The sequence below is a fragment of the Cebus imitator genome, unplaced genomic scaffold, assembly GCF_001604975.1.
Source record: "Cebus imitator isolate Cc_AM_T3 unplaced genomic scaffold, Cebus_imitator-1.0 Scaffold65, whole genome shotgun sequence".
NCBI lineage: Eukaryota > Metazoa > Chordata > Mammalia > Primates > Cebidae > Cebus > Cebus imitator.
The window spans coordinates 288,256-311,356 of NW_016107380.1; the positions used below are offsets into that span (position 1 = coordinate 288,256).

General features: G+C 33.1%; 1 protein-coding gene across 1 annotated transcript in view; it reads right to left on the reverse strand.

Moving 5' to 3' along the window:
* Nucleotides 1-751: 751 nt before the first annotated feature.
* PEX3 (peroxisomal biogenesis factor 3) overlaps nt 752-23,101 on the reverse strand; it is a 36,664-nt gene continuing 14,314 nt past the window's right edge. Inside the window, exons 4-12 of the mRNA XM_017530394.2 lie at nt 20,322-20,365; nt 18,963-19,087; nt 18,584-18,650; nt 18,422-18,476; nt 17,713-17,881; nt 15,371-15,441; nt 11,029-11,151; nt 4,774-4,870; nt 752-982 (exon numbers count right to left, since the gene is read on the reverse strand). Of these exons, the coding sequence (XP_017385883.1) occupies nt 899-982; nt 4,774-4,870; nt 11,029-11,151; nt 15,371-15,441; nt 17,713-17,881; nt 18,422-18,476; nt 18,584-18,650; nt 18,963-19,087; nt 20,322-20,365 (835 nt within the window). The 3' untranslated portion in view covers nt 752-898. The remainder of the gene's footprint in view (nt 983-4,773; nt 4,871-11,028; nt 11,152-15,370; nt 15,442-17,712; nt 17,882-18,421; nt 18,477-18,583; nt 18,651-18,962; nt 19,088-20,321; nt 20,366-23,101) is intronic.

The following is a 23,101-nucleotide window of genomic DNA, read 5'->3' on the forward strand; positions in this document are numbered from 1 at the left end:
CTGAAAAATATTAACTCAACAAAACCATATTTTACTAAAATAGTTTATTGCAATAAGATAGTCACTGTATTCAAAATCAATACAAAGTAAGTTATTAAAATTATGTACATACAAATGAATAAAACTATGTAATTAGGTAAGTAAACAGCATCAACACAATTTTAGCCTCTAAATCAATATATAACTTTCTAAGGCTTGTTAATAAAACCTTAAGAAATACAGTGAAGAAATAGCAAAGGAAAAATAGCTCATCATAGTTGTTAAAATTCAATGATTTCCATAAGAGCAAAAAGCCCCCATCAAAGTATATTTATGAGACAAATAATTTATTATTTTGAAGGGTAGCTGTAGAAAAGTCTGATTCACTTCTGTTTACAGCAGTCTAGGGAATTATGATTAAATAGCGTATTTTTCCAAACTTCACACATCCTAGACATATGTCCCCAACAGATTTTTCTTCAGTATTAATATGGTAAAGTACATGGCATTTCATATTTTATATATATATAAATATATATGTATTTATATATATATAAAATATATATGTATTTATATATATATAATATATATGTGTGTATGTGTATGTATATATATATATATATAGCTACATTGGTGTTTAGTCAGTTTGGAACTAATGTCCATGTGTAACAAATTATTAACAATTCTGATATTTGCACATGTGTACATATATATGTCCACAAAACCCGGCCTGTTGATGAATCTAAAAAAATATATTGAGATGCCAAATAAATTGATTTCATTATGAAATGAAGACTTTTATTAAGAATATATTTTTATCAGGCATTTTAAAACAAATTGTTACTCTAGGTATAGGTGATTTACCCAGTGTTTTTTAAAAAGTAAATGAATCGCACTGTAGTTTTTCTTGAAGGAAAAATCATTTCTCCAGTTGCAGAGGGGTACTAAAAGCTTCGTACACATTAGCAGCAAAGTCTTTCACTTGCTCCATTGTCAACAGATCCTAGCAAAGATGACAATATAACATTATAGTTTGCAAAAGGTATAGATAATTGGGAATTAATTTCTGCAATCAAGAAATGAATTCAGCTCTAAGTTTTGTGGTAAAGGCCAAGAAGCAAACCATTTAAGAAATTGAGTAGTTTTTCTGGTAATAAATTCTAAAAGATAGCTATTATATAGGTTCTTACATGAGGGATGGTGATATAAGCGTTCAAGTGTGACTTTGGGGAAAAAAAACAAATAGTCTTCAAATGAGTTTTTGTGTATGTTAAGTGCTAGATAAGTGTCTGTTGAATAAATATAAGAGTAAAGGTACTTTTGCTGGAAGCTGACATAACATGGTTAAGGGCATATTATTTTATGGAAGATCTAACATATGTATATTTGTAGTATGTATACATGCATACATGAACCACACATATACACTATAATGTAAGGGTTCTTAACACCCCAAGGGATTTGTGAATGTAAAGGTAAGAAAAAAAATCACATCTTCATTTTCATTAACTTCTAACCAAAAGTTCATCTCTCTTTCAACTATGAATGTAGGCAATAAATTATGATATTAGCAGATTGTATGACTGTCTTCAATAGAAATCATAGACATTTTCATATTATGTGACAGTTGCGGAAATTATCAGAATTCTCATTACATCTTGATTTAACGCATGAATAAAGAGGCAATATTGCTACATCATAAATTAAAAGAAACCTTGAAAACTATATATAATTGGTTTCCTTTATAATATTATCTATTTTATTGTATGCGCTTAAACATATTGTTCTGAGAAAGGGTCCATGACAGCAAAGGTTGAGAGCCTCTGAGGGTGTCAGAGAAATATGAAGTAAACCTGGCCCTTATGATCTCTGTTTCTTAAGTATCGGAAAATCCAAGTGAGGCTTAGGCATGTCCTAATCTCAGTCGATACATGGTTAAATGATCTCATCAGAGAATCTGATGTTATTTAGTTTCAAAGTATTCAGTCTAAATGTTCAATGAAACATAGGTTTAGATCAATGTTTCTCAAACCAGGATTTGCAGACATGCTTTCAGAGGCCCAAGAATTTGAGGGGAAATTTTGTGTTTTGATTTTTATGAATATGTAAAATAAAACTCAAACACATTCTGGATTATTTGAAAGATAAAACATATAACCTACTATTGTTCCCGATTTTAGGGCATTTGTTTATATTTATGTTCTTATTGGCTTTAAATAGTACCACTTTAAGTGTCTTGTGCTAATGAGAAAAGAACAGAGGCGGAAAATTTTTCAAATGAAGGCCAAATCATGTAAATCACATGATACAAATGAAGCTTTCGGAACAGTTACAGTAGATTAAAAAAAATACTAGCAAGTCAGCTTTAGAAAATGCAGGCTGAATGCTCAACAGCATGAACAGTAGCAGACAGGTCCACATTCACTTTGGCACAACAAATTATTAATAGTAGCCATCAGTCATAGTACAATCTGTTTTTCATAGTTTAGATTCTATTAACATAAGTGCTTTGGTTTTAAGTTACAAAAAAAGCTCTAATCTTAAGGAGCTTATAGAGTTTTTAATTTATAAACTAAAAATGATTTTAACCCTGGAGGGCTGTGATATATGTGTGTATATACGTGTGTGAGGTATATAGACAAATCCGAGAAACACCACCATTGTAGTGCAAAAGCAGCCATAAACAACACATAAACCAATGGGCATGTTGTCACCCAATACAACTTACAAAAGCTGGTGGCTGGCTGGATTTAGCTCATAGGTCATAGTTAATTTATATCAGCTTTATAATAAAGACTTCAGTCTGTTCAAATACTGTATCCTGATGCAGCTTCCAGGATGCTTTCAGTAGCCTGAGATAAAAATTACGTATCACAGGGGTGGTTCAGATTCATAAAAGCTTTTTCCTTATGTTATCTGAAAGCCACCCAAAATAATTTCTCTCCTGCTTATGTTATTTGAAAGCTATTTGAAAATAATTTGAAAAACTACCTCTCTCAATTGTTTTCTGATTTTCCCATTTACTAACTTTACCAACTATACTACCATACTAGTATCTTCTACCAGAAGGGTCAGCAAAGTATGGCCTGCAGGCCAAATCCACTGCTGCCTGTTTCTGTATATACGTTTTATGGAAACAGCCACACTCTTTTGTTCATGTATGTTTCTGACTGCTTTCACACTGCCAGAGCAGAGTGGAGTAGTTTCCGCAGAGAATGTGTATGTTACATAAAGCCTAAAACATGTACTGTCTGGCCCTGTAGTTTGCCAACCCCTGTTCTACAGCATTCCCACAATAGGCTTTCCTACATACCACTGAAGTTGAAGTAGTAGCAGTAATTCAAAAGGATTAATTTTATGTAAATTAACATTCTAATCAAGGCAAAGGCTTTACAAAAAGGTAAGTGGAAATAGTAGAGCATATGACAATTTATAAAGAGGACCACTTAGTATTTTAACTCATAGAAATTATGTTAAAAAATTAAACTATAATTGTAATAGCTTTGTCAATCAATGGTCTAGTATATACATTTAATATACATCCAGTTACACCAAAAAACTTTAGTAAACAGTATCAATGGTGTTTTGACTATACTGAAACATTTGTTTTTATTATCAAGTATATAGATTTTAATGAAAATGTAGTGCATAAAATTATTTAAGCATGAAGACTGATGATGTTTTATGCTTGGTTGTAATTTCCACTCATCTGTCAAAATGAACATCCTACTGGCCAAGCCAGGGACTTCTACAGAAGAGGACAAAAGTAAAGGTAAGGTTCAAATGCCCAAAGTTATGACCTTTTTCTCACACTGATATACATGTGAAGCTTAAAATTCAGTAAAATGAGATTAGCCTTATTCACTATTTCTTCTGCAATGAGTGCCCAGCTCTTACGGGTAAGAAAGATGACAAAAGTCTGAAGAGTCCAGTGAGGGAAAATGTGCATGTGAAGGACAAGCTGATTACACCCCAGTGAAAGGAAGAAACAGAACTCAGTCTCAGTGCTTTTCATGTTCCCAAGAGTAAAATGTCTATAGAGAGGATACACTGCATTGTCTGAGACAAGTCACACTAAGATGCCAGCTTTATGCTTAGGCCATAGGGTCTCTTCTCACTGTACGCTATTGCAGCAGTTTGCATTTGGTACTGCAAACAATTTTTTAACTTATAACACAGATTCCAAGTTTGCACATGACTCAGAAATTCAAAGTTATTTTGTTTATAATATCTGTCTTAGTGAATTACTCAACGAATTACTGAATTACTCAATGCATTCTAAATGGAAATGAAGAAAGAAGATGAAGTTATAAGTAGTCTGATAAAATGTTTAAATGACCCACTGTTTATGCAGCTGTTAGTGAGCATATTATTGATGCACTATTAACAGCTACATTTTATTAATCACTAAAACGTCTTACTTCTTCACAAATTTGTTTAGTTTTCCTTGCAATGTGTGGAACTGGATCCTTGATCTGCCTCAAGGCTCCATCTTCTCACTAGCACAGCTTAATGCAAAACATTTATGCTATATAAATTCAACTGACCACTGTAATATACCTGGACTAAAATGCAGTCCAGCAAGTGCTGGACTACAACATGGAGAAAGGCACTCAAACTTACCCATTTGCTATGATTCATTATCACTCTCATGGGACACTCTACATGTGGTTTCAAGTTCTGCATTTTTTGAAAAAAATATCTCAGCAGAGAATGTAACTTTATGTTACACAAACATGACCACCACCAAGAATACAATTTGTTTTTAATAACACTCCCAAGCTTTCTTCTTACCTGAACAAAATGACTAGGTGTTTCACTGCAAACTGAATGGATCTGTCCGTTTACTATCGGAATTATCTTAGCTAAAGGCAGGCTGACACTGGAAAGACTGAAAAATCATCACAGTAATGATTATTTTCTGAAATGACCTCACAGAAATTGAACATCTTAATTATAAAAGTAAAACATAGCCACTGAAACATATTTTTGGAACTCTATTAAAAAGGAAATAAAACACAATTCTATCACTTAGAAGTAACAACTCTAATTGACATCATGACCAACATCTTCTGGTTTTTTGTGTCTACCAAAAACCTCTAAACTCCTAAGCACACAGTTTTGCATTTTCATTGTTATGAGTATTTTCCATCTTATTAAAAGTTCCTCTAAAGTATTTGTCTGATTGTTTTTTAATGACTATAATCTGTCTGCTAGCCATGGCAATTTATATCATGAGCTCCCTAGAGTTAGGCATTTCTGTTTTTGCCTAAATTTTCTTAATATAAATAACTTTTTGTATAAACATGAAATCACTGGGTCAAAGGGTATGAATGTATCTGCTCCTTTATGCCTTCTTTCAACGTTTAACATTATCTTTTTCTTTAATCTTTCTACATCTGATAGGTGAAAATGGTATCTTATAGGTTGAATCTGCATTTCTCTTAGTTACTAACAATATCAGGTATTTCCCCCCACCATTATCTATCAGGGTGTATAAGCAGAAAATATGGCCATTATCCTTGGCACTTCTCTTGCCTATATCCAATCAGATATTCTAAAGATTTCTTGAAAGAAATCTTTCAATAATCTTAAAATCTTTTGAAAATCTTTGACACTTCTTTCTCTTACCTACATCAAAATAAAGCAGTGCCAAGGATACTCCCCATTGCCAAACAGATTCCAAGCTGAGCATTCTCTCTTGCCTGGACTACAGCAATAACTTCCTAACTTGTTAAAGCTCAATAAACATTTGTTGGATGCATAAATGAATACATGTATGTATCACTGTATGTATGTGATATAATGACTTAAACAAGACTCATTTTTGTGTTGGGCTTGTAGATTCAGTCTTATTACATTAACTATGACATCTCATACATTTCAACCTAGGGCAGCACTCAAAATTTCCTTTTAAATATTATATAAATGCTGAAACTAGGGTGTACAACCAATGTGCTATGCTGAGATTTGGGGCAACGCTTAAAAAAGAATAAAGGAAGTGGGGAGATTTATATATTCTTGAGGGAAGCAGGCATTATTTTTTTTCATGGTGTCTTCGTAGCATTTTTCAAAATCTATCATGATTTTGATTACTTGATTGCTTTCTCTCCCCCTCACTATCATGCAAGCTCCATGAGGTTAGATACCATGTCTATCTTATGCACTGTATAGTTCCAGCACATAGTAAAGGGTCTGGTGTACAGTGGACACCCAATACATACTTGTTGAATTGATTAATAAGTCTTCATTCATCCATTGCTGTGTACTGCCCCAATCCCTGTTTCCCCAGTTCCTTCTCCACAATGCAGTCAAACAAATCCTACAATGTAAATTCCATCACATCACTCTCCTGCTCAAAACTCTCCAGCAGCCTTCCAGTGTTCCCAGATGACAGCCACAAGAAAGAATGCAATTTGTATTTAGTAACACTCCCAAGCTCTTCACTGCAAACTGAATGGATCTGTCTCTGGATTTGTCTGACACCACTCTTTTCCTAGTTCTATGTGTTCAGCTACCACACCAACCTCTTTACAGGTCTTAAAATGTACTTTGGTTGTCCTGTGGCTTCAAAACCTTTGCCCTGTGGCTTCTGCCCAGAATGTCAACTGCCCCACTGCAGTCTAGGGCCATATTTAATAGCTTCCAATCTTAGTTCTGTTTAAATTATTTCCTTAGGAAAACTGCTTGACTGTCCACTTTTGTTTAAATTTTTCTGTTATATGTTCAGTGTTCTCCTCCTTTCTAACACTTCTCACAGTCTATACAATTATATTTACTATTTGCTCCACTAGATTGTAAGATCCATGGGGACAGAAACCTAGTACGGTACCTGATTCACAGCACATGTTCTATAAATCTTAGATGAACAGACAAATTGGCCATTTCCACCTGTTCTTTTTGTGAATTATCTGTGTCTTTGATGCAAATTTTCCTTCTAGGAAAGAAAATTTTTCTTTCCTTAGGTGTTTCCTTCCTTAATTGATGTGCAAAAGTTCTGTATATAATGCTATTACACTCATGTATGATATATATGTGTATATATATATATATATATATAGAGAGAGAGAGAGAGAGAGAGAGCGAGCAAATATTTCCCCCTATATATTTGCATTTAATATTGATGATAAAGCTTATAAAAGCTTGTTTGATCTATAAGTTAAAATATTATACAGTCAAACCTATCCTTTTCTTTATATAAAGTTCTTTAGTTTCATTCTTAGAAGTACCTTCTCCATCTTGAGGTCACGTAAAGATTCACCTGTTTTTGATCAGTTCATTTGTTTTTACTTGGTATATTTAAATGTTTAAACCTCCTGAATTTTATTAGTCATTGTAAAATGGCTAATTGTTATTAGTCTTACCAACATTTACTTAATAATAAATCTATTCCCCACAATCATTACTAATATCCTATATTTTTTAGAGTTACTTCTGGATTTTATATTCTATTCCACTGACTTATCTATTCTTTTATAAATAAAATTATTTAAATAATTATACCTTATATTACATATTATACAGGGAAAGCATATTCATTGCTCTTCTTTTCCAACAATTGTTTAAACATTATCACTCCATTATTCCTCTAGATTACCTTTATTATCATTTGTCAGGTGTAAAATGAAAAAAGCAACCATCCTCCAATTCCCAATAAAATTTTCATAGTATTTTGATTATATTTATAGATTAATTTTGGAAAGCTAATTTTACACTTTTTAGTTGATTCTCTTGAGTTTCTAAGTATAAAGTCTGTCACCTTCATATAACAACAGCTATTTCTTCTTCCTTTTCAAAATTGATATCATTTTTAAAGATTGCATGAGTTTAACTTAGAAAACCAACAGTCAACTAATAGTTTATTCAAATGGTAAGTACACTCAGTAAATTGTCTATTTTCCTTCTTTTTTTTACTGTCTAACAGTAAAAGTCACCTATTTTCAAGATATATTAAAAAATCAATAGCTTTCCTGAATTGGATCTCAACATTGGTCTTCTCCTAGCCTTACTACATTAGATAGAATAATAGAATGATGCTGAATAATCTGCCAATAGTGACCAATCTTACCATATTAGATAGAATAACAGAATAATGCCAAATAATATGTCAATAGTGACCATCTTTATACTGTTTTTGAATTTAATGGAAATCATTCTAGTTTTACTATGAAGTATATTTGCTTTTGATTTCAAACATTCTTTTTTATTTATTTTTTTAAGAGATAGGTCTTGTTCTGTCACTCAGACTAGAGTATGGTGGCATGATCATAGCTCACTGCAGCCTTGAACTCCAGGGTTCAAGCAATTCTCTTGGTAGTTTTTTAAATTTTTGTAGAGACAGGGGTCTTGCTATGTTGCCCAGGCTGGTCTTGAACTCCTAGCCTCAGGCAATCTTCCTGCCTTGGCCTCCCAAAGCATTGGGATTACAGATGTGAGCTATCACATCTGACTCAAGTATTATTTTATTATATAAAAACATATTTTTTATTTCTAGTAAGAGGTTTTATCCAAAATAAATGTTAAGTTTTATTGAATGTCTTTTCAGCAACACTGAAGATAATGTTTTTTATCTTATTAGCTTATTAATGTTATGGATTACCAAAATAGCTTTTCTAGTTTTAACCCTCCTTACATTCTTAAACCTTAATTAATCATAGTGTTGGAGAATAATTAAAAATTTGGAGAAAAATTAAAAATCTACCTGATATTAGATAGACATTATTGAACACTTGGCTTTACCACTTCCTAGCTGTTCGACTTGAAGTTATTTAATTTTTCTGTGTCTTAGTCTCCTCACCTGGAAAATGAAGAATACTAGTACATATTTCCTAGGATTATTTTAAGAATTCAATGAGATACATTCTGAAAAATACCTATCATCAAACTAGCACATGGAAAAAGTATTAGCTGCTATTATTATTGCTATGTATTTCTGGATTTTATTTGCACTTTTGACTTTTAAATATCCATTATACATTATATCATATGCATATGTAATACATACATGTTGTGTATATATTTTATATACATATAAATTAAAACCTTTATTAGTTTACATAATTTTTCAGTTGATTCTCTTCAGAGAATCATATTAATGATATGGCTTATTAATGATAATAATCATAACTAATGTACTTTGTGTCTTTGCCAATAATTAAAAACCTTACTTCTGTCTTTTTTTTTTTTTTTTTTTTTTTTTTTTTTTTTTTTTTTTTTTTTTTTTTTTTTTTTTTTTTTCTCTCTCTCTCACCCAGGCTGAAGTGCAGTAGCATGATCACAGCTTGTTGCAGCCTTGACTTCCTGGGCGATTCTCCCACCTCAGCCTTCCAATTAGCTGGGACTACCATGTGCTACCATGCCCAGCTACATTTTTATATTTTTTGTAGAGATGGGGTCTCTCCCTATGTTTCCCAGGCTGATCTTGAACTCATGGGCTTATGCGATCTGCCCACCTCAGCTTCCTAAAGTGCTGGGATTACATGCCTGAGCCATTTGTTTTTTCTTGACTTACTATGATGGCTAAAACTTTCACAACATATTAAACGATGATGATAATAGGCTCGATGGAAATGTTTCTAGCATTGAATCATGAAGCATGAAGTTGGTTATTCAAATGAAACAGAAAAACACATAGAAAATATCTGAGTGCCTTGTGTGAGTAAAGAAATATGAAAGGGCACAAGATAGTCTTTGACTTTTGAGAGGAAGCTTAAAATGTAACTGATGAATAAAACTCCAATTCACAGCACATGTAGGTTGTATATAAAAATGCGGATAATGGGTACTATAGTTCAGAAAAGAAACACTATCATGGCTGATGTGGTTGTAGTATAATTTTTACAATTCTTCAGTGTACAAAATCAAATATTTGTTTATGTTAAAATAACCATTACAATTATGTATCACCACTTGGGAAATAATGAATACCTTGCTATGTACAGATTATAGTGAAATTTTACTAATTGGAGCACCTTGATTTATACAGTATATGGGATTGGTTTTGAGCTAAAATTTATTTTTGTATAACTTAAAACATTTTTAAAACATTTTAGGGTGAGATTTAAATTACTTCAGAAAATAAATTTTATGGCTCTAAGCATTCCAAATGCTCAATGTCAATGTCAAATTATTCTTTTCTGTAAAATTAAAGAAGGGTCTCAGAGGATTAGGTAAATAACTTCTGGCCCTATGTATTTAAAGATTAAGTTGGATATTGCACATACATATTGCCTATCATTTACTGTGTCCACAATTTAAAAAAAACTGTTTTAAGCCACTTCCTATAGGAAGGACGTGTCTCAGATTTTAATGAATGAGTTTACAGTCAACATTGATTTAGTATCCATTATTTTCTGAGTTTGATATAAAAAACTGCAAAACAGAAATCCTTAAAGAATGCAAATTCTAACATGAGATCAAAGATACTCATGTTGGGATAATAAAGATATTAAAAAACTGTTTTTCCCATATGTTATGGCATACATAAGACCATGATTTAGTAATAGTTATAATTAAAATCACTAACAATTGCAATAGCTAAATATTTCTAATTCTATGATAAGGACTGGAAATAAATACATTTAAGTATTTGTAGAACTATAAGGGGCTAATTCATCAAATGAGAATCTATGCCAAAAATGCCCGGTTATTGTAAGGACCAAAGTATTGAATTGTGCAGACCAAAATGGCATGCAGTAATGGAATAACATTAGATAATGCATTAAAATTTAAGTACATTGTCAGTTTTATATTCTAAAGAGTTAAAAAAAAAAAACCCAATAATTAGAATTCAACTTATAGAAAGGTAATTTCACAACTTAAGTACTTCAATATAGTGGCAAAGTTTTTGGAACAATGCAAGTTTTAATACTGAAACGAACATTAGCTTCTGCTAATGAAGACATTGTTGGTTTAACAGAGTTTAATTTGTTAAAAAATGAGGCACTCAAATTTACTAGGTTTGTTGTTGTTATCTGGAACAAAAAGACAAGTGAAGCACCATTTTTTTTAGAGCATTCATTAGTATAACATTTTTATATGTCATCTTACCTATTCATAGAGTTACCATGTTGCAGGTCCTGTTCAGTAGGTCGAAAGAACTCAGCCATATTGTCTAGAAGTCTACTAAAACCTCGGTTTAAACAAGTATTCAAAACTGTACTAAAATCTGGGCTATATAAAATAAGAAGTATTAGTTACTTTTTAGATTCTCAATGGAAAACAAATTCAATAATAATGTGGCTACCTTTGAAAGCCACCAACATTTCTAGTCACAATCTAATACTGTAAAAATATATCAAGGAGTCTATCTTTAAAAAGTATTAAAAAATGAGCTCATTTAGCACAACATAACGAGACTATTCACCCAGTTCACTAGATTTTTTTTTATACTAATCAGTACTTTGTACAATGTATTTTTTTAAAAAATATCAATACTAGTACTACTAATTTTGAGGAAACTCTTGAATTCCCTTACAGTCATAGGTTATTGGTTGGCTTTACATCCTCTAGCACGATATTCCAATGAGATGGAAAATATTATTGTATACAGATGAGGAATTGATACTTGAGAGATGAAGAAACTTGAAGAAAAGTATGTGATTAGTAAATCGGGGAGCTTGAATATGAGACCAGGGCTTTTTGATCTTAATTATACTCTCTTAGTACCTCACAAAACTCTTTAATATAAAGAATAATATATAATGATGCTATGAAAGCTACAAAATATCTAGTTATAGTCAGGTTTCTTGACCAGAGTGTGCATGTGTATGTGTGTATCTGTCTACCTTTTCTCCTTAGTCATCTCTCTTTTTAAAAGCATTTTAATGGCTTTATTGAAGTCGGACTTAGAGGCCATAAAATCCACCCATTTTAAATGTACAAGTCAATGATTATTAGTAAATTTGCATACTTGTGCAACTATCACTACAACCCAATTTTAGAACATTTTCATCACCTGTTATGCACATTTCCAGTCAATCCTCATCTCACTCCTAGCCCCAGGTAACCACTAATCTACTTTTGGTCTGTATAGTTTTCTGGACATTTCATACAAACAGTCATACAATATTTGGTCTTTTGTGTCTGGTTTCTTTCAGTTAGCATAATGTTTTGAAGGTTCTTCTATACTGTAGCATGTATCAATGGCTTGTACCCCTTTGTTGCTACATAGGGCTCCATTGCATGAATACATCACATTTTACCCTTTTGTTAGTTAACAGAAATCTCAATTGTGTCTACTTTTGCCTATTGTGGATAATGCTGCTATGAAATTTCTGAACAAGTTTTTGTCTAGATATGTTTTCATTCTCTTGAGTAGATACCTAGGAGTGGAATTGCTGGTTTGCATGGTAAATTTAGGCTGAACCTTGTTCTCTTTTAAAGGTAATATGGTAAGGTTCTAAGAAGACAAAATGATTAAGGAGATAGAAGCTGAAGAAATGGAAACTGAAGAAAAGATTATCATAGTACCTACTTCCTAGGGTTGCTGTAAGGTTTGAGTGACTTAAGACAGGTAAAGCAGTATAGAACAGTGCTTGCTGCATAAGCACTCAAAAATGTTGATTTCTATTCTTCTTATTGAATTCATTTAGGCCAATGAAAGAATGAGAAATAGATAAACTTGCTTCCTATTTCACACACAGAAAAACAGAAGAAGAGAAAACTTCCACATACTTGTCCCACCCCATCTACCCACTTACATGCATCTGACCTATCCTCTGCCATCCCTCCTTGACTCCTAAATTATTATACTGCATATTGAATCTCATTCCTTTCTCCTATTCAAAGTTGTTTATTCTTAAAATTATCCTGCTTTCCGACATCAATTTATCCCTCTCCTTTCAATTCAGTAAATACTTGGAGTATCTACTCCATGCAGGGCACTGCTCTAAGTGCTCAAGATACACTGATGAACTAAACAGATAAAAATTACTCATCTCATGGAGTTTAGTAGAAGGTGTGTATAAAAAATGTTAAAGTCAAAATATACTGGCTTCCACATTCCCCTTAAATACTGCCCTATTTCTTGGAATCTCTTAAAGCAAAATGTTGAAACATGTCTATGCTTGGTCTCTGCTAAATTCTAATTATTTTCAATTAGGTTATCTCCACTGCTCCTCTGAAACTTCTCAACAAGATCACTCAACAACTCTATCTTGACACATCTGATGTTATTTCTGTCTTTATCTCCTTTGGCCTTTCAGAAGCATTAGTCCCAATTAATCATAGTCCCCTTGAAACACTATCTTCAATTCTCTTCCAAAATACCTCATTCTTTTGGTGTTTCTTTTCTTTCACTGGCAGCTCCTGCTCAGTCTCTTTTGCTGGCTCTTCCCCCAATCACAAACTCTAAATGTTGGAGTGCTCTATGACTCAGTTGTCTTCTAGTCTCTATCTGTTCCTATCCCCATGATTTAAATACCATATATAAAGTGATGACTCCCAAAGTTATATTTGTAAAATAACTCTTGAATTCCAGACTTGCATATTCAATTGCCAATAGGCATATCCACTTGGATATGCTTACCACTGTCAAAATATAAATGGCAATTCCTATTTCCTCGAATGCTCAGCCTCAATACCTCGGAGTCATCCTTGCCTCCTCTTTCATAACCCACATCAAAAAATTCTACAAGTACTACTGGTTCAACCTTAAACATAAATCTATTATTTAATCACTTGTTATTGCCACCATGGCTACCACCCAATCCAAGCTACCACTGTCTCTTGATTAGGCTACTTCAACTCTTGAAACTGGTTCCCTTCTTCTATTCTTATCTCTTTGTAGTCAACTAACCATAGAACAATGAGATCTTTTATAAACACAGATGATGTCATTGCCCTGCTTAAAACACTCCAATGGCTTCCTATACATTAAGAATAAAAAAACAAATTTCTTATCATGGACTACAAAGTTTGACACACTCTGGAGTTTCCATGTATCTCTCCAATCTCACATCCCTATTGCTTTTCTAATTCACTGTGCTCCAGCCAACAATGCCTCCTTGCTATTCCTTGAACAAGCCAAGCATTAGGATTCCTGCAACTGTTCTTCTGCCTTGAACTGTATTCTTCTGGGTTATAAGGTTCATTTCCACAGTAGATTCAGGTCTCTGCTCAAATGACGTCAACTCAAAGAAGCCTTTTCTGACCAACCTATTACAAACAGCATCCCTGGTCACTCTCTAACTCCTTAACCTTCTTTGTGTTTCATCAGCAAAGTTACAAATACTTGATATTATATCAGATTTATTAGTTTATTATTTTTCTCTCCCACTAACATACTTATTCCAGGAGGGATGAAGACCTAGCATTTAGAACAGTACCTAATATACCACAAACAGCCAATACATATTTGATTAATCATTGAATGAAATAAATGAACTAAGTAAATGAAAAAATTTTATTTCTATCTATGAAATGTAGAAATTTCAATCCAGACAAGCTCCTGAGGGTGGAGGGCTAGGGCTAGACATTTGGCTTTAACTACTAGCACGTTAAAGTAATGAGAGTACAAAACGTTGCTTGGGAGGCAGTTGCCAATGAAGTAAGAACAAATACCTGGGAAATACTGATGGCTTTTTTTGTTTTGTTTTGTTTAAGACAGGATCTTACTCTGTCGCCTAGGCTGGAATGCAGTGGTGCAATCATGGCTCACCACAGCCTCAACCTGCCAGGGCTCATGTGATCCTTCCACCTCAGCCTCCCAAGTAACTGGGACCACAGGTTTGCACCACTATGCCTAGCTAACTTTTTTTCTTTTGTTTAAGAGACGGGGTTTTGCCATCAAACCCAGGCTGGTCTTGAACTCCTAAGCTCAAGCAATCTACCTGCCTCGGCCACCCAAAGTGCTGGGATTACTGGCATGAGACACTGCGCCAGGTTGGAAACACTGATGTTTAAAGGGAAGACAAAGATAGAAAAATCTAAGAAATGATAGGAGAGGTGGGAGAAAAATTATACTATCATGAAAGTTATGTGAGCAAGAATGTCAATAAAGACAGTGTCAAATATCAGAGAAAGGTCACGTAAGATTAACATCACAGATTCACTGGAAATGGCAAAAGATTACTGATGACCTTCTGCAGAGCTTCATGAAATGATGTGGTGGAAATCTGAAAAGGGAAAAAAAGTCCACATTCCTACTTAGAAAAACAAAAGATAGAACTCAAATTCAGATAGTAGAGTTAGCAGCTGAGTTACACCCTAAGAAATCCCTGCTTCCCTCCAGTTTCAGTAGGAAATGCTATCTAAAGGCTGGGGAACAGTCAAAAATTTAATTTTAATATAATATTATACTGACTATGTCACTCAAGAAAAACTAAAAAAATGGTCTCAAGTACATTCAACATACGCACACATTTTTTCCTGTTATGTGAAGTATACATACCTTTCCAACATGTCTCTAGTTTCATTGAGAAGTTTAATAGTGGTAATGTCTCGAGGAGAAAGTCCACAGGCCTATAGAATTAAAATGTCACACTTCAGGTTTTTAAACATTAGCACAGCATCATGATGAAACTAATCACATTCATAAAATAAAGAATTTAGGAAATCTGAAAGTCTATGTTCTATCAACAATAAAAAAATTAGACTAAAAAATGCTGTGATGGTTTATGTGTGCAGATAAGTAGTATTTAAGACATGAGTAAAAGTAAAATTACACTTAGTAAGATCTTTGTTTATCTGGCCCTTCTTGGATAGATTTCTAGTATAGTTAAAGAAGAAATAGGTTTTGAGTTTACAGAGGTCTGAATTTGGTTTTAATTTAAATTTAATTTTATTATTATTATTATTTTAAGACAGGATCTCACTCTGTCATCCAGGCTGGAGTGCTGTGGCATGATCATAGCTCAGGCAACCTTGAACTACTGGGCTCAAGTGATCCTCCAGCCTCCTCTTCCTAAGTAGTAGCTAGGACTACAGGCATGGGCCACCATGCTAATTTTTAATATTTTTTTTTTTGTTTTTGGTAGGGATAGGGTCTTGTTATGTTTCCCAGGCTGGTCTTAAACTCCTGGCCTCAAGCCATCCTCTTGCCTTGGCCTCCCAAAGCATTTTTTTTAAGAGACAGAGCTCACTGTGTTGCCCAGGCTGGAATGCAATGGTGCAACCATAGCACACCACAGCCTCGAACTCTGAGCTTAAAAAATCTTCCCTCCTTAGCCTTCTGTGTAGCTGGGATTATAACCATGCACCACTATGCCCATCTGGCTGATTTTTAATTTTTTTTTTCCCCATTTATTGTATTGCATTTTAGGTTTTGGGGTACATGTGAAGAACATGCAAAATTGTTGCATAGGAACACACGTGGCAGCGTGATTGATTTTTAAATTTTTAATTTTTAGAGACAGAATTTTGCTTTGTTGCCCAGGCTGGTCATGAACTCCTGGACTCACGTGATCCTCCCACCTCAACCTAATTTTTTTTTCTTTTATCGGTAAGAGATTTTATCAGTATACATGTGTGTCTTTTTTCATCAATCTATTCTGAAACTCTATGTGTCCTTTCAATCTTAAATTTCAGGTTTTAATTCAGTTCAGTAAGATCTGGTCCATCATTTCTCTCTTCATCTGTTTCTTTGAATTGTTTTCTTTTTAGTTCTGTTTTGAATTCTGAAAACCATAAATTGCTTTAGAGTCCTAAAAAGATTTTTTAATACTCTTATTGTGTCTCCTTGAGATTCTATTTTGTAAGTTTTCTCCTATTTCATTAATTCTGTCCCATCTGTTCTGTTTGATCAGTTTAGTCTCTATCTTTCAAGTTACAGGGTTTCCTTAAATGGAATGCAACAATTTTTTTTTTTTTTTTTTTTGCCTACCCATGAATGTAGGATCTCTCAGCACCCAAACAGGTTCATCTTTAAGGTCTCTGGGAATGGAAAATCCTGCAGGCAATGAAAACAAGGCATTCTGTTCTAACAGTGCCTCTATGCTGAGGTATGGCATAGGGGTCTCTCTGTTCTAAGGCTTTTCCAGTTGTCAATTGAGAGCTGTTCTCCCAATTACAAATAATGGGTGCAAGCCAACAGACAAATGAATTTAGGAAATGAGCCATATAACCTGCAATCTGGCATTTTTATTATTCTTAATCAATGAATAACTTATATAACAACTACCCAGGATACACCAGTATTTGGCAACACCATAGTTGATAATTTTTGGATTAGACCTTGTTTCTCAAGTGGATGACTATAATGTCCTCAGTCCATTTTTGTACTGCCATCATTCACTTTTTTAAAATGCAAAGGTGATTGTGTTACTGGACTGGTTAAAATCTACCTTTCTTTGTCTACGAACTGGAGTTCAGACTCCTTATCTTGGCATACAAAGCTCTTTATAATCTTGCCCTGACCTTCAGCTCTATGTTCTGGTACTTGATCTGATAGAAAGCTATGTGTAGCCACACGAATAGAATTTGTATCTTCAGTTCCCCAAGTGTAATGAGCATGTCTTACTCATTTTACAACTCCAGCATACATCACACTGTCCACTGTTGCATACCTGATAATAAAAATGTACCAAATATCTAAAATTGTTATGTGCTTCTAACTAGAAATCAGTCATAATGGCAGTTTGTTTTCTAAATTAATGGGGTTTTATTTCAATTATTGAAATATATACCTTTCAATCACTTACCTTTCAAGAGACTCAGAAATCGAAATTTCAAGAGAGAGTAAAATTTTAAAAGTATAGAGTAACTGTTTTGATTAAATGGTTATGAATTAAGCACCTGCACTGCTAATGGAGTTTCTTCATCTGGCATCATATAATGGCATAATAAAGATTTGGATCCATCTTTATTAATCCAAGAAGAAGACTTATGCTGTTCAACGAGATTTCTGATTTCTTTTAGTTTTTGCTCCAAGTCCAAAAGGGACAAAGAATGTTTAAGAGAAACACTAGAAACAGAGAAAAGGGAATTGGGATAAATTGAAACTATACAACACATCCTATATACACTCTTTTTTTAACAGACTACTATCTAAAATCCTGTTTCTTCTGCTCACACCTGTAACTGCTGACTGGGATAGAATGGATTAAGAAATCAGCCACCAGTTAAGGGCCATTGCTACAGAGCCAAGAAAAATATTTCTGTGGATTTCATAAGAGAATTCCTACTATAATTATAGAATTACTAGTATAAGTAGGAGGTAAAAGCCTCAGAGGCAGATTTCAAAGTAGGTCTCTAATATTGCTGATTTCTATGGAAATCAATCAAGAAACAATGAAATATTAAAACTTTCCCCTCTGTATACAAAGGTTGACACTGATGAAGAAAATGGATCCCACAAGGCAATATCCCAGGTTGGTATCTGATTAGATTACAAAGAGTTTCACAAACCACCATTTGTCAAGTCACTGACTTCACTAGAATAATTCTAATTTTCTTTCATTCATCAGAATCAGGAAGTCAGAAAAGTCAAAGAAAAATGCCTTACCATCCTAAAATCTTCTGCACAGCTTGTTTAATGACAGTGATCAATTCTGTCAGGCCTATTAAAGAAAAAGCAAACTCAAAAGGCTTGCTTAGTTTAAAAATTCCTCAATACTACAAATAAATGAATTAAAATTAGCATAAAAGTCACAAATAAGAATCTTACCATCTCCAAGAAGGTGTTGAATACTTGATAAATATTGCTGTTGGACATCTGGGGGAGCAAGAATTGTCTGTACAAAACAGAAATAAGGTTAAATTATCCAAATTTTAAACTAGTAAATAAGTAATGTTTTCAATATAACTTTAGCTGAGATTTTTCAAGATCCTAAATGATGGGAAAATAATATTTTTTAATACACCAAAAATTCTAGTTTCAAAGTATAAAAATTATTCATAATACTAAAAGTTCACAATCACATGAAATATAAAAATATTTATTTCACAGAAATTGGTATCAGGATAAATAAGTTAAACTTTGAACCTCTTGAGGGAAAAGACAATGTCTATTTCATAAGAGAATTCTTAAAGTCTATTAAACTTACAGTGCCATTTTTGCCAACTGCTGCATTATCCAGGTAAATGTATCCACCAATTATGTTTAATTGGACTCGCAAAAGAACAACCAGCATACAGGTACTGTATACAGCCACGATACTTCTTGTGAAACCTTCATAGAGAAAAGAAAACCATTTGGTACTGTGATTAATATACATGTGTGAAATCATGAACCATTGCTATCGTTATTTTTTCATAAGATGACTTTTGAAAACATATTTATAACTGTTTCAGGCATAAAAATATATCAATTCAGAATATTTCACAGTCTCTCCTTTTTAATAAAAATTAGGTATGATCCCTTAATTGAAACAATAACCAATAAAATATATTAGGTGAAAGAGGTATGTATTATCAGCTTAGAAAGGAAAACAAGGAAAAGTCTAGGAAGCACAAAGCATTGCAGCTTCAGAACTCTTACTTGTCAACAGAGCTATTTTCGAGTAAGAGAAGAGGACTGAGTGTGGAAGAACTCTAGCCTTCAATGGCAGCTTGAGGAGGATAAGTCTGTGTAAGGAATGGAGAAAGGTACAGAAAGACTAGGGAAGCTTGGTAAAACTGGCTTCTCAGTAGCCTAGGACAGACTGTTCAAAACAGAGGAGAGAGTGAAGGTATTGACTGCTGCCCAGAGTTCTAGCAGGAAGAAAATGCAGAGCAGATTTGGCAACACAGAACTTGTTACTGATGCTTGAGAGATCTGCTTGGGTGGAGACACAGGTGTGGAACCAGGCTGTAGTGCATCAAAGCATGAGTGGGAGTGACGAGAAGAAAGGGAATGTAGAAATCTTGGTCATGGTCATAAGGATTATGAAAAAGTATAAAAGCTGAAAGGAAATACAGGGAACTAGAGACATTTAATTTGTTTTCAAATAGGCAAGGCTTAAGCATCATTCTGTTGACAAGGATTAGTTGAATGGATGGGAAAATGAGAATAACAGGTAGTATGAAGTTTTGAGACAAGCAGATATGTAGAACCTGGTTTAGGTTTTTGTTTCAATTTTTTATTACTAACAAAAGCTTTCAATACAATATCAAAGTAAATTTACTAACTGGATTGGAATAAAAACTTCCTTTAAAGTACATTAGAGATATCAGTACCTAATAAAGACATATGTAGTCTAGGACAATTTTACCTACCATCATCATAACAATAGCATTACCACTAATATTTACTGAATGCTTTCTATGACCAGACATTGATCTACTTGCTTTACCCATATTATTTTATTTAATCCTAACAACAATTCTAAAAGGCAGGTAAAGAAGAGTTATCCTAATAGAATGCAAAAAATTTCCCTTTATAAATATTTCATGGATGTGCTGTCACACAGAATATGCAGGCTTACTTATTATCTTCAGATCCTCCCATATTTCCAGCTTGTTTGAAGGCCTAAAGAGCAAAATAAAAAAAAAAAAAAGAAAATAATCTAGATAATCTAATAGAAGACTCTGAACTTTATAGATGTAGATTTTTTAATTAAAAATAGCACAATTGCAGAAAAGCAAGCGCACAAAATACAGTTAAAAAAAAAAATTGTAATTCCAGTAATCAATAACAACCACTTTCACTAGTATATATTCTTACAATCTTTTTCTTGAGTGTTATGTATACATGTATTATAAAATCATAAAGGAAAAGCAGAGGAAATGTTTCTTTCTTTCCCTAACTTGCTGTTTTAGAAATAATGAAGTAGGTCCTATAATCCTTCGAAGGTAAATATGAAGTTTTTTTGTTTTATGATCATAAACACATGAATTTACACATATATTTCACATATTTCACGTTTCAATCCACTGCAGTTATTATCTCTATCGATGTTCAAATTACCCATCTTTCACTTCTGGAAGACTATTTACATTGGCTCCTGAATCCTTTTGATTTATATAATCTTTCATTAGTCTTTTATAACTTTCACAGTTTCTGACATGAAAACTTGTTCTGGGTTCATCTTGTTCAATTCTTACTGCAGACTTGAAATCACCAATTTCACTGGGTCCTGGTTTCTAATAGCAGGAAATTGTAGAGACCAAAACCCTTGATTAAGAATGTTTCTTGCTACAGAATAGGTCATTATTTCTAAGATTTTTTCCAGTTAACTAAGCTAATAAATAAGTATTTGTTTATTTATATGTGCATATAATAAAAAAGGTAATATACACCATGAATTCATACTGATATTTCTAAATTTGGCAAAATTTTAAAAACTGGTCTAAAATTAATCAAAGGGTTTTTTAACTGAATCTTATTGATCTTGCATTGGTATTTCTTTTTTCCCACATTAAAAATAAGTGAAACCAACATAATTACTAATTTGCTTCATCCTTCACTCTATACACAACAGTCTCAGTGTAACAACAGCAATATTGAAAAGAGTTTAAAGTTTCTGTTTTTCCAATTCTTTGTGTGTAAAGAGTATATATCCTACTAAGGAGATACAGTCAAATTTCTGTTTTAAAGCAATTTAGCACAGTTTCTGTCTTTGTAGTTATACTACCAACTAGAATCATATTTAGATTAATTTGATTTATGGTGCTATATATTTTTTAAACATTATAGTTTTATAATTACATCAAATATTTATATGGTTCCCAAATCAAGTTTATACAATACAGTATATTCAAAGAAGTCTGTTCCTAACTCCCTTTATTTTCTCCCTTCTTCATAGGTGACTATTTAAAAAATGCTTCCACTTTCCATCGTTTTGCTTTATATAAACGAATATACACACACACACACACACACACACACACACACACATTTATATCTGCCCCTTAGATAAGTGAAAAATATTACACACATTTTTCTTTATCTTTTAAAAAAATATAGCAATATATCTTGTGGAGATCATTCCATAGTACTACAGTAGTCCCCTCTTATTCTTGAGGGATACTTTCCAAGACCCTCAGTAGATGCCCGAAACTAAAGATAGTACCAACCCCTACATACACTATATTTTATCCTCTATATAGGTACCTATGATAAAGTTTAATTCATAAACTAGGCAAAGTAAAAAAATTAACAACAATAACTCACAATAAAATAACACAAATGTAATATGCCAGCATCATTACTCTTGCACTTTGGGGCCATTATTAAATAAAATAAGAGTTTCTTAAACACAAGTAGCTGCGATACCTCAAAAATCTGATGGTCAAGATGGCTACTAAGTGACTAACAAACAGATAGCATCTACAGCATGGATCTGCTGGATGAAGGGAGATTTCGTCATGTTATTCACCATGGCACACAACTGAAAGCTTAGGAATTATTTATTTCTGGATTTTTCCATTTAATAGTTTTGGACCAATCATGGCTAACTGAAGCCTTGGAAAGTGAAAACATGGATAAGGTGGGAGGGACTACTGTATACAGATCGTAGCCACTTTTCTATTCTAACTAAAGTATAGTATCCCATTGCACAGATGTATTATGCGGATGCAGTTTAGTGCTTTTCAAACCATTAGTGGAAGGATCAGTATTTTTTCCTTTTTTTTCCCCGTCTGTCACAGACCAGTACTTATGTTAAATACAATAAAAATACAGTACTAGAAAACATAAAAGCCACAGATATAAAAAAAATACAAGTCCATATTCTTTATTATAATTTTCAGACATAAATTTGCATTCCAGTAAGAAATTGAGTTATTATTACAATTGTAAGGATACTACTAGCTTCTTGTCTTTCTTTGCCAATGAGCAGACTCTAGAGTTTTAGTCATCTCCTTCCTACAGGTTCAGAAAATGTGTTGAGTAACTTATGCAAGACATTTATTCACCCTTAATCTAATCTAGTGTTCAGGGCACATGGTAGAATGCCATATGTATTCTGATTAAACTGGGAATCAACCACAATTCAAAGGTGAAGTATTTAATGTATCATAAGTAAATCATATCTCTTTTTGAATGTTCTGTCAGAAAAATTTCTAAGTAATTCTTATAAAAATTCTAAATGAAAAAAGAAAACAGTGGTTCCAAAAATTCAATATAGAAAGTACTCAGTAGTGAGCCATGATTGTGTCACTGCACTCCAGCTTAGGCAACAGAGTAAGACTCTGTCAAAAAACAAACAAACAAGAACCAAAAATAAGCGGAAAAAAAAAAAAAAAAAAAAAAAAATTAAACTTT